At 47.4% G+C, this 13,959-nt stretch overlaps 1 protein-coding gene across 1 annotated transcript in view; it reads left to right on the forward strand.

The window, feature by feature from the left end:
• The window catches only part of LOC106809058 (trichohyalin-like), a 13,137-nt gene extending 4,523 nt beyond the window's left edge, over positions 1–8,614 (forward strand). The window contains exons 6-15 of the mRNA XM_014812000.1: positions 260–352; positions 933–1,119; positions 1,565–1,660; positions 2,187–2,524; positions 3,044–3,575; positions 4,383–4,855; positions 5,556–5,621; positions 6,294–6,423; positions 7,598–7,719; positions 7,967–8,614. Coding sequence (XP_014667486.1) covers positions 260–352; positions 933–1,119; positions 1,565–1,660; positions 2,187–2,524; positions 3,044–3,575; positions 4,383–4,855; positions 5,556–5,621; positions 6,294–6,423; positions 7,598–7,719; positions 7,967–8,155 — 2,226 coding nt within the window. The 3' untranslated portion in view covers positions 8,156–8,614. The remainder of the gene's footprint in view (positions 1–259; positions 353–932; positions 1,120–1,564; positions 1,661–2,186; positions 2,525–3,043; positions 3,576–4,382; positions 4,856–5,555; positions 5,622–6,293; positions 6,424–7,597; positions 7,720–7,966) is intronic.
• Positions 8,615–13,959: the final 5,345 nt, after the last annotated feature.

The raw sequence follows: 13,959 nt of genomic DNA on the forward strand, positions 1-13,959 counted from the left end.
GAGAGAGAGAGAGAGAGAGAGAGAGAGAGAGAGAGAGAGAGAGAGAGAGAGAGAGAGTGGGAGAGAGAGAGAGAAAGAGAGAGAGATCGAGAGAGAGAGACACATTTGGGGAGAGTGAGAGAGAGAGAGACATGGAGGGAAGGCGGCCGGGAGAGAGAGAGTGAGAGAGAGAGAGGACAAGAGCGAGAGGGCGAGAGATAGAAGGAGAGAGAGAGGCGCCGCCACGAGGCCGACGTCAGCAGGCGTTTTGTTGTTGCAGATTGCCGAGCTGGAGCAGGCACAGGAGCTGTTGCTGGAGGCGCAGGAGGAGCTGTCGACGGACCGGCTGCAGCGTCTCGAGGAGGAGAATAAGGTGCGTGCCGATCACGTTGTCGTCTGCCGGCTGCCGTGGAGTTTGCCGCGAGATTTTTGCGCGATTTTGTGCATGTTCGCCCCGCTGGTTTTCCAGCGTGGTTATTTGCACGTGTGCTGGTTTTTCCTGTGGTTATTTTCACGGGTGCTGGTTTTTCCTGTGGTTATTTTCACGGGTGCTGGTTTTCCAGCGTGGTTATTTTCATGGGGGATGATTTTTCCTGTGGTTATTTTCACGTGTGCTGGTTTTTCCTGTGGTTATTTTCACGGGTGATGATTTTTCCTGTGGTTATTTTCACGGGTGATGATTTTTCCTGTGGTTATTTTCACGGGTGCTGGTTTTGTACGATTGTCATCTGCTACACAAGATAGCAGAGTTGTGATCTACTACACAAGATAGATGGCATAGCAGTCGCACGACAATCATCTGCTATGCAAGATAGATCCCATAATTGTGATATGCTACACGATACGGCATAATTGTCAGCTGCTACACAATATTACTTAATCACCACCTACACGATAGATGGTGCAGCAGTCATCCAGTAAGTGGCGTCATTGTTGCACGTTGCTGCGTACAGGAGCTGCGGGACAGCGTTGACGTCGCGGCGGCGGAGAACGAAGCGCTGCGGCAGCAGCTGGCCACCGTCTCCAAGCGACGCAAGTTCAGCCGCGGCCACGGCGGCGCGGCGACGCGGCACGGCTCAACGCTCTCCGACTACGTGAAGCCGCACCTGCGCATGCAGGTGGCGTCCTCGTCATCAACAGGTATGTGACGCTTCATCTAGCTCACTCTGTTAGTGAGAATGGGGTTTTCACATAGTCCCTCTCACTGGTAGCAGGGTTAGTTAAAATGGGGTTACATGGTCACACTAGCTGATAGCAGTGTTAGTGAGAATGGGGTTTTCACATAGTCCCTCTCACTGGTAGCAGGGTTAGTTGAAATGGGGTTACATGGTCACACTAGCTGATCGCAGTGTTAGTGAGAATAAGGTTTTCACATGGTCACATTGGCTGATAGCAGTGTTACTGAGATGAGGTTTTCACGTAGTCACTCTCACTAGTAGCAGTGTCAGTGAGAATGAGGTTTTCACATAGTCCCTCTTACTGGTAGCAGTGTTAGTGAGAATGGGTTTTCCACACTCTATACTGTGCTATAGTAGCAGCACTGCGAGAAATTTCATGACAAGCTGTGGTATCTTTCTGCGTGCAGATGAAAACGACGAGGACCCCAGCCCTCGCCGCGTACGACCACGCAGGCGCCCCCTACACGCTAAAAGAGTTTCCGATCCCAGGAAGGAGGGTGAGGGTGAGTAGAGGATAGTCTAGTCATGTGTGCTCACAAGCTATCTCACAATCAGTGTTTGTTAAATAAACCTAGAAGGAGTCCCTAAGATTCGGAAAAATATTCCACGTGTGCAATAACAGCAATGAATGGTGCTGTTTCCAGTTGTTGGAATAAGTCTGATAGCCCAGCCAGTCCTGTTTTTGACAATTTGGATTTCTGCAGTATAACTTATAGCAAAATTCATAAGAATTAGCCAGTCCAGCTCAAAAATTACCAGACTGGTTGATGGTCACAGGTTGCAATTTGCAACAATGTTTCTGTTGGAACAACTTAGCACACGTTGTTTTCTAGCATGTGAGTTGCTCTTTAATGGTTGGCTAACTGCTTCGCCGTCAATGAGTGTAACATACAGTGTAATGGTATAAACATCTCAAATGTGACGTGTAGCTACTGCTTCCCGTCTCTACTGCTACCGCACGCATGCGATATGCATGTGAGACATATACAGTGATTCACGATGATGCACTGACATGACGATGTGTTGCAGACACCAGGGCGGCCACGGAGCACCGCCAGGAGGTGGCGCTGCTGCAGGCGAAGATCGACGAACAGGAGCGCCACCTACAGGCGCTCATGAACGACACGCGCGAGTTCGACATGCTCAGTCAACGCGACGACGAACGCGAGCAGCTGATTGGCCAGTTCGAGGCAGAGAAGCGCCACCTGGTGAGTGAGCATGCCGAGGAGATGGCGCGCAGGATTCGCCAGTCCGAGCAGGAGAAGGCACAGCTGATTGGTCAGTTGGAGGAGGAGAGACAGGAGTCGTCCATTAGGCTTGAGGCAGACCTGGATGGTGCACTGGAGATTCAGCGAATAGATATTCAGGTGAGATGCTGGTGGTCAGACAAATCTTCGTAATTATAGTTTCGCAGGCACATGCAATTAGTGCCCAACCACTCTTAATTGTTCGTTTAGTCTAATCGAAGCTCATTTTGAGGTGTCGCGTCAGTTTATCAGTACAATTATAAATGTTTTTGATGACAGAAGCAATAACTACTATGTTATTTTGTGATCTCAAGATGACCGTGGACTGAGGAAAAAACAACTATTAACTATTATACTTACTGTTTAAAAAACTACCAGACCATAAGACCAACCCAGGAATGAAATAACAGTAGTTTTACCAACTATAGAATTGCAGATTGGTAGTATTCAGCTGTCAGCTGATTAGTTAATTAATCTGCTATTGCTAATTAGCAGAGGGTAGATGCAATCCACCGTGCTTCTCGGTGCTTCTCGGTGCGTAGACGAACCGCTAGCTACCTGCCAGCGCACCGCGACAGCCATCGTAACGCTCGCGCGTTACGACGGATGAAAAATAATGCCTGCTCTGTTGTTTTTTAGGCAAGCCTCGAGCAGGCGTTCGCCGAGGAACTGGAGGCGATGCGACTCCAACACCAGGGGGAGCTGGCGCGGCTCGACGAGGCACACCGCGGCGAGTGCGACGCGGCGGCGGCGGCCGCACGCCGTGAGGTCACCACCGTCGCCGAGGCGCGCGCGCTCGAGCAGCAGCGCGAGGCCACCGCGCGCGCCGACCGCGACCACCAGGAGGCGCTGCAGCAGTCGCTCGAGCAGCAGCTGGCGCTGAAGCTCGCCGAGGAGGAAGCTGAGCTGCGCGTCGACACCCTGCAGGGGGCGCTGGCGGCGGAGCGCGCGGCGCTGCAGCGCGAGCGCGAGGAGAGAGACGAGGTGATCGCACGCATGCTCGCAGGTGGTGCCCCCGCGCTGTGTGGCAAGCTGAAGGAGGACTTTCAGGCGCTGCTGCGGGCCGAGACGGAGGCAGTGGCGGCGCGGTGGGCGGAGGAGCGGGGGAGGGAGGCGGAGGAGGAGCGAAGGAAGCTGCAGGCGAGCTGCGAGGAGGAGGCTGCCCGCATGCGTACGTATTCATCTCGCGTGTAGAATTGTACGTTCACATCACGCGCGTAGAATCAGACGTTTACATCGCACATATAGAATCATCTGTACGTTTACATCACAAAAATAAAATCATGAATTTACATCGCTTATGCAGGGTCATGTGTATGTATGCTTTGCGTGAATAGTCATGCATTTATATCTCGTGTGTAGAGTCGTACATAATGTATGCAGAAACATACGTACGTGTACATCACACGTAGAATCATTGGTACACGTGTACATGATGCACGTAGAATAATATGTAAGTTCATGCAGGGGTAGAAATTTACTTTTGAGCAAGGGAGTCCCTGCCCTCAAAAAGAAGAAGTCCGCTGCAAAATGAGGGAGTCCACAGTCTGAAATTCAAAACTAAAGATAACGATAATAACGTGTGGTTATTTTGAAGATTCATGCGGTTGCACGTCTGCCTAATTGTCTTTGGACATTAGCTGAAAAAATACGGCAATTCCGCGAGGCCGTGCTCTGGAACGAACTAGTTAGTATAGCAGAATTTTCAGGTAGTCACACGGACTCCTGCATATGTCAAATCAGGGAGTATTTGACTTCGGACTCCGCATTAATTTCGCACCGTGTTAATGTTACGCGGTTGTCGTGAAAAAGTTGTGTTTATCTTTTTACGTCTTCATGTCGGACACCAACCGTTTGTGGTAATACTGCTCGATTGTCGACGTGCCCCTCACAGTGAATGCATCGTAGCCCCAGGGGCCACTTCTCTCCAATAACAATGATGATCCACCATTGTTTGAGGGATGATGCTATTTTGCAGGAGAGGAGCTGAATGCAGAGCGGAGCAGACTTGATGAGGAGAAGGTACGCGAGGAGCAGGAGAGGGCACAGCTGCAGGAGTTACGTAAACAGCTGGATGAGGAGAGGTTGCATCAGGAGAAGGCAAGGGAGCAGTTTGAAGCAGAGAAAGTGCAGCAGGAGGAGCAGAGGAAGCAGATGGAGGCAGAATGGATGCGGCAGCAGGAGGAGGAGAAGAAGCAATGGGAGGAGGACAGGAAGCTGATGAAGGAAGAACGGAGGCAGCGGGAGGAGGAGAGAAAGTGGTGGGAGGAGGAACGTAAGCAGCAGGAGCAGGAGAAGCAGCAGCGTGAAGAGGAGAGGAAGCTGGTGGAGGAGGTGGTGCAGCGAGAGAGGGAGTGGACGCAGCGGGAGGAGGCCAGGCAGCGAGAGCTCGCAAGTCTTCGCGAGGAGTGCGAGCGGTTGCAGCTGGCAGGCAGCATCAACCAGTCGCTGGTAAGGCTTCAATCTGCTGCACGTATTGTTATCGCGGAGCCTACGTGGAGATGAGGAAGAGCTCGTCAGAGACTCCCAGCCCCACGTCAACTGTGATGCCATGACTCTAGCTATTTTCTCTGCACATATCATTTTAGCATGAGTGTCTGTTGGACATACAAACAGCGAATAAGTGTGACATAATACTACAGAATATGACTAGATACAGAATGACTAGATGACAGAATATGACTATATACTGACAGAATTGGACATAATACTACAGAAGGCATGCTGTGTTAGGTAGTTACTAACTACATTGATTAATGTCATAAGCCACATTGCAGGCTAGACTCTGTGATGCCGTTCTCTGATTCTGTGATTCTAGATTCTGTAGATACATAGATGCTAGCGACGCTGAGTTTCTAACCCTAATAGAACATAACACTGTATTAGTAGGAGGCAAGCAACACTGATCACATAACGTCTCAGGAAAATGCCTTTAAAATATTTAAATAGTAAATGTGAAAGAAAACTAATCCTTGCTACCAATAATGGCACGTCAGTCTAGTAATCTAGTAGCTAGTGATGGCTGCGTATGGGTGGTATGCGTCCATACAAGCTCACTCACATGCAGCCCATCTTGGTGAGCGAGTAGCTAGATACTCACGTAAGGGTTGATTTTCTCAGCGTTTAGAACATGTGCTTTTCTGTGATTCAGGCTGAGCAGTATGAAGAGGACGAGGTGAAACTTATCAGACAGCAACTACAGGAAGCTAACGAGAAGGTAATCGGCGTAGCTAATTTGAATGACAAATTTGAATGACAAATTTGAATGACAATTTGGCTAATTTGAATGACAAATTTGAATTGACAAATCCGTTCGACGGAGGAAAAACCTCGTTTTTTTCTTCCGTCGATAAGTTGGTCGCACCAGTCAGTCAGGGTGATGACCCGGTGTGACATCGTGACAGTGTTGACAACGGGTGCCGCCACTGACCCGTTCAAGAAGATTTGTATGATATTTTTTGACGATAATGTGTACACTGCATAATTGGCTCGTGTGTTGTTCACACACTCTCACGAGAGAGAGAGAGAGAGAGAGAGAGAAACGGTTTGTATTTACTCAAAAGTTTTCCCCATATAATATCCTCCCATCTTGCTCTGTTCCATCGTTACTAGTATCAAATGATAAGTTGCAAAATAATGTAACAGGTTTTACATCTGGGTCCGTTCCTCTAAGCTTCAGCAAATAATGGTGAATAATGAGGTTTGAATAAGGTAACTGGGTTTACGTCTTCTGAGTCTGTTCCTCTAAGCTTCAGCAAATAATGGTGAATAATTATATTTGAATAATGTTATCTTATCCCATTCCTCTAAGCTTCATCAACTAATGATAAATAATGTGGCAGAATAATGTAACTATTGTAATATCTGAGCATCCTCCTTCATTCCGCAGCTGTACAACCACATGACGTCTCATCCCAATGGCCAGCTGCAGCAGCAGTGCGCCGAGCTTCAACAAGTGAACAGCTCGATTGCTGCCGCCAGCGAACAGTGCTTTGCTGACGCGAAGAACTACATCACGAGTGAGTTCATCGTTCTTTTGCTGTGGTGCCCTTGTCGCGAGTGCGTTCATTCTTTCGCTGGGGTTGCTGCATACTGAGTGAGTGAGTTCGTCATTCTTTCCTTGGGGATTGTGTGTCACGAGTTGATCCTTCTTGCCCTGGGGTTGCCACGCGATTAGGTCATCATGCTCTCCCTGGGGTTCCTGTTTCATGCATGAGTTCATCGTTCTTTCCTTAGGACACGTGGGTCATGAGTGAGTTAGTGTTACTGTGACTTGGATTATGTGTTTTGTTATCTTCTCCTTGTTTTCATAATTCATTTGTATTGCTTGGAGCGAAGGCCGTGCCGTCATTGCTATACACGTCTTGAGAATTAGGGACGTAATATATATATATATATATATATATATATTGCAAATATGCATCCAAGTTAGATCTAATGTTACTGTTAGTGATCATGGGTCTAGGGCGCGCGCTGGTCAGTCATCATTAAGGACGCGTCCCAACTGAGAGAGTGACAATGACAATGAACAATGCAACACACGACACAACGAGAGAGCACTTTTTGGAAAAGATCCTACTTTGTTTGTTTTGCCCAGAGGTGGCTAAAATATTCCCATGAGTTCTAACCAATAACTGGGTCGGCAATCGATTTACAATGCCGTTGTTGTGATGTTCGTCCAACTGCTCATTTATAGTCAAAACCGAGATTAAACCAAGAGAGAGCTGGGATCACTTCCCAACCTGTAATATGATCTTGAACCTGTAGTTTAGTAACTGAAACTTAAAGCCGTTAAAAACCACTGGTTCGAGGTTTTTTTGGCAAAATTTAAAAACAACATTCAGCAGCAAGCCAAGTGGTTTACAAATCACCTCACAAGTTGGCGTCATTTGCAACTGTCTGTTGTTTACGACCTGTTTTGACTCCGTGTTTTTTTACATCTTGTTTACTGCTCGACGCCGTGTTTTGTTTACATCTTGTTTACTACTCAATGCCATGTTTTGTTTACATCTTGTTTACTACTCAATGCCATGTTTTGTTTACATCTTGTTTACTGCTTGACGCCGTGTTTTGTTTACATCTTGTTTACTACTCGACGCCGTGTTTTGTTTACATCTTGTTTACTGCTCGATGCCATGTTTTGTTTACATCTTGTTTACTACTCGTCTCGCTGCCCCCGCTGTGCGTCCGCAGAGCTTCAGTGTGATCACAGACAGCAGCTGCAGGAGGCTGGCGTTGATCAGCGGCGGCTGCAGGACAGCTTACAGCACACGCACGACCTACTGGACGAGTACATAGACAAGTACAAGACACAGGTGTGTATGTGCGTGCGTGTGTGTGTACGTGTGTGTAGCATGCACGTGTGTGTGTGTGCGTGTGTGCGCGTGCGTGTGTGTGTACGTGTGTGTAGCATGCACGTGTGTGTGTGCGTGCGTGTGTGTGTGTGTGTACGTGTGTGTAGCATGCACGCGTGTGTGTGTGCGTGCGTGTGTGCGCGTGCGTGTGTGTGACCTGGGGTCGCCTCGCCGCGACGTAACGCGTGTCGTGCCACTCTCGCTGCAGCTGGCGGCCTCTGGCAGGCGCGACAAGCTCGTCAAGGAGCTCTACGTGGAGAACGCGGAGCTGGTGGGAGCGCTGCAGGCAGCCGAGGCGGGGCAGAAGCAGGCGCGCGACGACGCGCGACGTCTCGACGACAAGTGCCAGCGCATGCAGCGCATGCTGGGCGACGTCTGCAACGTCGCCATACTGTGACGCCGGCGCCACCTTGTGCTGTCACCACCCGCCGCCATGTGGTGCAGTCGATCGGACGACGCGTCGTTGACATGTCTTCCTGTGTAGTGGTGACGCTGCGTGTAGTTGTGACACTGTTTGTAGTGTTGACACTGTGTGTAGTGGTGACACTGTACGAGCCGGTGTCACCATGTGTCGTGGTATCACCACGTGTAACAGTGTGTGTACCACTCACTGTATGTAGCAGTTCTATGAAGCATGTCTCATTGGCCTCCAACTTATTTAGTGGGAATTTGCTGCTAGGTTGCATTGCATGGCACATTCTGCGATGGACTATCGTGGTGAGGGACTTTTAAGCGATTTCTCGTCAGTATTGTATCTGTGGACGTTATCTATCCTCTTGTTACCACGTGATTCTGCTGCTAGTCTATAATTAATCCCCCAAAAAGTCACCTGTGAAATGTACACACATATGCCCGCCTGCTGCAGGTGTTAGTGTAGCCCCCATCCCCTTATATAATTATGGGTACACATCCCCTTATGGCAAATGTCCCCCCTTACACCATGCACATGCCCATGCGCAATGTACGTATAGGGGTACGTTTGCTATAACCGTATAAGGGGGATGTCTACAATGCTACATATGGCAGCTAGGAGAAAGCTTTTAGCATATGGAATTGAGGAATGGGTGTGTATGGGGGACTACTCGATGTAATGCGTGAGAAAGTTAGCGATAGTTTTAAGAGTTAGGCGAAGATTTAGGATTTTAGATGAATGAATGAGATGGAGAGTGAGTGAGACCAAGTCACTGAGTTTACTAGTCGCGTCGAGATGCTTTCTTTGACGTTTCCTGAGCGTTCCCCTCTCTATCTCAGCACTGATCCTATACAGGTGGCTTCCTACCTGAAGGCAATTCTATTTGGGAAGATCTCCCCGTATTTCGGAAGGGAAGTGATCACAGTAGTCGCTTAAAGAAATCATGAACAAAAGTACTTTTACGAGATGGAAATCGATTTACCGAACACAACATGTTGGTATATAACGTAAATGTGTGTTCGGGGAACTTTTCGTTGGTAAAGGTTAGGTAGTGGCCTTGAAAAGGTCGCGATCTGATCGATGGTTGATGAATGATTTATGATGTGCTTTTTATGTGTATTTATGGAGGTTGACGTCGCGGTCAGCTTTGGTAGTTTTAAGGACAGCTCTCACGTGCTGGCTGTATGTGTGCGCGCGCGCGTGCGTGCGTGCGTGCGTGCGTGCGTGCGTTAGTGCGTGCAGTCTGATCTCAATGTGTACATCTCTATAGTCAGTTGTTTTTGTTTATTTTACTCTTTATTTGCATGCTCTCGGGAAGGGAAGGCGGCAGTTGTGTATTTTATGCATTGCTTTCTCTACCCACAGACCCAGAGCATTATTTCCATATTCGTGTACCTCTTCTGATCATGTTTTAAATTTGCGTAGAGCTTGTGATTCTGTAGAAAGCATGTTTTTACAGTGCATGCCCGGCTATTGCTGTGTCAAATATTGTGCAGTGTTTACGGCCAAGTGTCCTGTTACAGGGGGGAAATAGCAAATGTAAAGATATATAAAAGCTCAAAGACAAAGTCCAAAGGGATTTGTTTCGGTCATATTTAACCGCTTATCCTCTACCAAGGGGGGTAGCCAGCTTGGGAAATATTCTTCCTTTATGTGAGGGAATTTAGGTATTATAAATAGGGCGAATTTTAAAACATCGAATATTTTTACCCCTTATATTGGGGTTGAGGGTCAATATACCGCCATAACATATCATATCTGTTGAGGGGGAAATCGCAGAATAAAAAAAAATCAATATTGCCAACGTGTACTTGCCTCAATAAGATGGGGTGAGTAACGTCTGCCCTCGAAACGGGGATCCACCCGATGCTCAAACATTCGAATTGTCGGTTTAACAGGGAGCGGACGGACGGCTGTAGCGGTACCGTCAGCAATAGTGCGGGTGCAAGTGTGCGCATCCATTCATTCCACCTGCATCGTAGAGTGGGCTGTAAATAATTATTGCGAGCGTGGTGATGTATATATATATATATATATATATATATATATATATGGTGTGTGTGTGATGATGTGTGTGCGTGTGTGTGTGTGTGTCTGTATTTGGATGGCCGGACGGACCCAACGTGAAAGGATCGGTGTAGGGACTCGTAGAGTGACGCTCTAATTGCAACTCTAAATAGGCCAGCTATACGGCTGAAAATGGTTGAACGGACGCTCCGTGCGCAGTTTGCATTATGTTGGTTTAGCCACAGAGCTGCATTGCATGTTTATATGCCAAGAAGGTTGCTGTGTGCTTTTTGAGATAATTCTACAGAGAGCCACATCAATGTATATGTCCATCGGCATGTCTATTCGTAAATAGTCCATTATCGTGCGTGTTCGTGAAACGTCAGATCTGTGCGGAGACTGCGTGTGCTCCGAGCGTCAGATCAGAGTGTCGTGGCGTGCCTGCTCGCTCGAAGTGCCGTGTCGCAAACCTGACACCAACCTACGCTCTCTAGCGTGGTCGTGCGTGCGTTGGCATTATGCCGTGGAGCTGACATACGCCATGTATTGGTAGTGCTTGTGTAGTGCGGATGACTGTGATCACGCATGAGCGTTGCCCAGTAAGTGCGACGACACAAATCCTCGTGTCCATAGTGTGATAATTTTGAGAAGACTAGTATGTTGATTGGTAGATGTCTCCACACAGCTGCAGTTTTTGAGATTTTCAGCATTGGTGGGAGAAAAAGTACATGTTTTAATAAGGTGAGAGATTTAATATTCAATATTTTTGATGTTCTTGATATGAAGTTTAGTTTTATGAAAAATTGTATGATAGATAATATAATTTCATGATATGGTTGATCATCAGTCAGTGTCCACGCACTGATGTGGTGCGTGTGTGAATCCGTTTTATTTCGAGGCAGAGGAAACCTGCGAAATTCTTCACACTGGTGTCTTATTTTACCATTTATTAGTTTTAATCGGAGCTGAGGTGCGGAGGAGGTGTTGGGGCGCTCTTCGCGTTTACTTCCCATGATGTCGCGTGACAGGTTAGCGAAAAAAAACCATGTACCCTTTATCTTATCTACGTGTGGACATTAACCGTAGAGAACTACAGGCGCGGACGTGTCTCTTTGTGCTACCCCATCGTCTGCTTTCGCTCCCCTTGATGGCTATATTGCACGATTGCGTGTGGACAGTATTTCAAGCTGTGTCGCATATGCGAGTGTGGCAGCGAAAACTTCACGCATATGTAATGACGTGATGATGATGATGATGATGATGATGATGATGATGATGATGATGATGACGATGACGAAGATGACGATGGTGATGACGATGCTACTGATATCATGTTCGACTCTGTGAAGCATTTTCCGCCGCTCTCTTTCAAAGTGTCGAGGGTGAGCAAATAGATAGATAGATGTGTCATTGCTACTCGGGGTTTGCTAGGTTACGTTTGCGTAGTAGGCCTACTGGCTCGAGGGTCGTGCGTGCGCGGCAGGTGGTTGCTTAGATCAGTGGTTCTTAACCTTTTTTGAGTCATGGACCCCTTTGAGAATCTGGTGAAAGCTACGGACCCTTGCCCAGAAAAATGCACATAAGCACATAAACAAGATCTTGCATGCGCCTGGTTCACGGACCTCCGAAGCCCATCCACGGACCTCAAAGGGGTCCATGGGCCACAGGTTAAGAACCCCTGCTTTAGATAGAGTTCAGTTCTGCTCGTGTCTTCAGCTGCTACGCGGTTCGATCCACGAGCACTCCAGTGATGGTGATGTGGGCAGTAGATATCCTTCTGTGAGCTTACGTTGCCTAGGCAAACCACATATCTGTTGGCCTTCGAATTCTACTTGTGTTGTCGTGTGCCGTGTATTGGATGGCACTGTATGGTGTAAGACCGAGAACAGAGTATATATTGTGTTATATCTATATTATAGTAACATATCATGTGTGATCGCATATAACGAATATAAGAACGTATCATTCGATCTGCATCTGTATCATCACGTAGCTTATATCGAACTGTTATCGATGATATTTGTTCGTGTATGAACTGTCGCCGCATTCTTACACATTATACAGTGGTCCCCGCTTTATCGGGACAGGTTGGGATTCGATTAAGCAGTGGTCCTGATTAAGCGGGGACACAACGTGCGCATGGATTGTTTTTCAAAGACATGTTCTTTGAAACCGAACATTATTCCCGAACATGTTCTTTGAAACCGAACATTATTCCCGAACATGTTCTTTGAAACCGAACATTATTCCCGAACATGTTCTTTGAAACCGAACATTGTTCCCGAACATGTGCTTTGAAACCGAACGGGCGAGACGCCCGTTTTTCCGAGGCCCGATAAAGCAGGGACCACTATATATAACATAATTGCCCGTTTTCAGAAAACAAGTAGTTATCGCATCATAAGGCTGCATAGGGAAGTGCTATGAAAAACTTAGGAGTGTTAGACTCATCGTAGTCATAACTATCTGCGATGTAAGCGGGCCACTGGTTTAATTTATTTGGCTAAGTCGATCAAATTAAGTTTCCTGTTTAATATCAACATTATCGCTTCAGACGGCGGGGGCATTTTATCTTCTTGTGACGCTAGTGCAGCAAAGACAATGTATTATTAATTTATTTAAAATTTTTAAGTATGAATTATATTTAATAAGCCTTTTCGCGTTTTATTGTGATCGGCATCTTATCATCCGCTGCAGACAAAAATATAGTATATAATATAATATGCACATATTTCTATGCGCGCGTGAAGCTATTGTGCATGCGCAACTAACTGGCGCACCGGTGGCGTAATACAGAGAAATGTGTGCACAAGAAAAAGCAAGTGTAAAAAATATAAATGCTAGCTATCTGCTAGTGTGCTCTGCTGTGTTGTGACAATGTGATAATGTGAATATGCGAAAATAAATATTGAAAATCATGATACCACGTGTGTGCGTAAAGCGATTTCATTGTTGTTCTCTCACGTTACTTTGCTAGCGCTAATCTTGATCTAATCCACTCCACCCCTGAAATGTACTGATAGAGTACAGCATTGTTATATAAGAAAGGGCTTGGGCTAGTAAACGATAAATTATCCTGATTTTTTGACGTGTTTTCTCCTTTGTTATTACGCGTTTGAGTGTCTACTAAGGTATAATTACTACTGGAATTTACAACTTTTCCTCTAATAGATGGCGCTGCGATGTTAAGTAGATTAGAGTAGATGCTTGACGGTTTACCGCCGCGCGGAGAACACCGCACGCGGCGGTTTTACGAGAAATTGTTGAATTTCGCATTTATTTAGCGTGTTGGCTTTGACTCCGTGTTATTTTACGTTTACGGCTATCGCCGTGCTTTGTCTTAGGTTTGGGGAGACGTGGCGGATATGCTGGGCGCGCACGTATATTATATTCTGCTGACAAACTCGTCTGTTATTCGCGCGGCCTTGCTACGACAGCGCCACCGCTGCGAGCAACCGCTCGCTCCGCCTTCGCCACGCCCACAGCGGCACGATCAACGGCGGCGGCCCCTAATGGCGTCCAATAAGCGGAGGTCACGCACGCCTCTCTATGCCGCCGCGTCTACCGCAGACGCTGCCGCCGTGCCGCCGCGGTAGCGGCAAGCCGCGTCGTAATGGCGGCTAACGCGGATCGTCTGCCATCGCTGTCACGTGAGCACATTAGGCGCGTCGCTGCCGGCAAGAGGCCAAGCCGAGACTAAAGACTATCTCTCTCTGTCTGTCTGTCTGTCTGTCTGTCTGTCTGTCTGTCTGTCTGTCTGTCTGTCTGTCTGTCTGTCTGTC

The sequence above is a fragment of the Priapulus caudatus genome, unplaced genomic scaffold (assembly GCF_000485595.1).
Source record: "Priapulus caudatus unplaced genomic scaffold, Priapulus_caudatus-5.0.1 Scaffold325, whole genome shotgun sequence".
In the NCBI taxonomy this organism is placed as follows: Eukaryota; Metazoa; Priapulida; class Priapulimorpha; order Priapulimorphida; family Priapulidae; genus Priapulus; species Priapulus caudatus.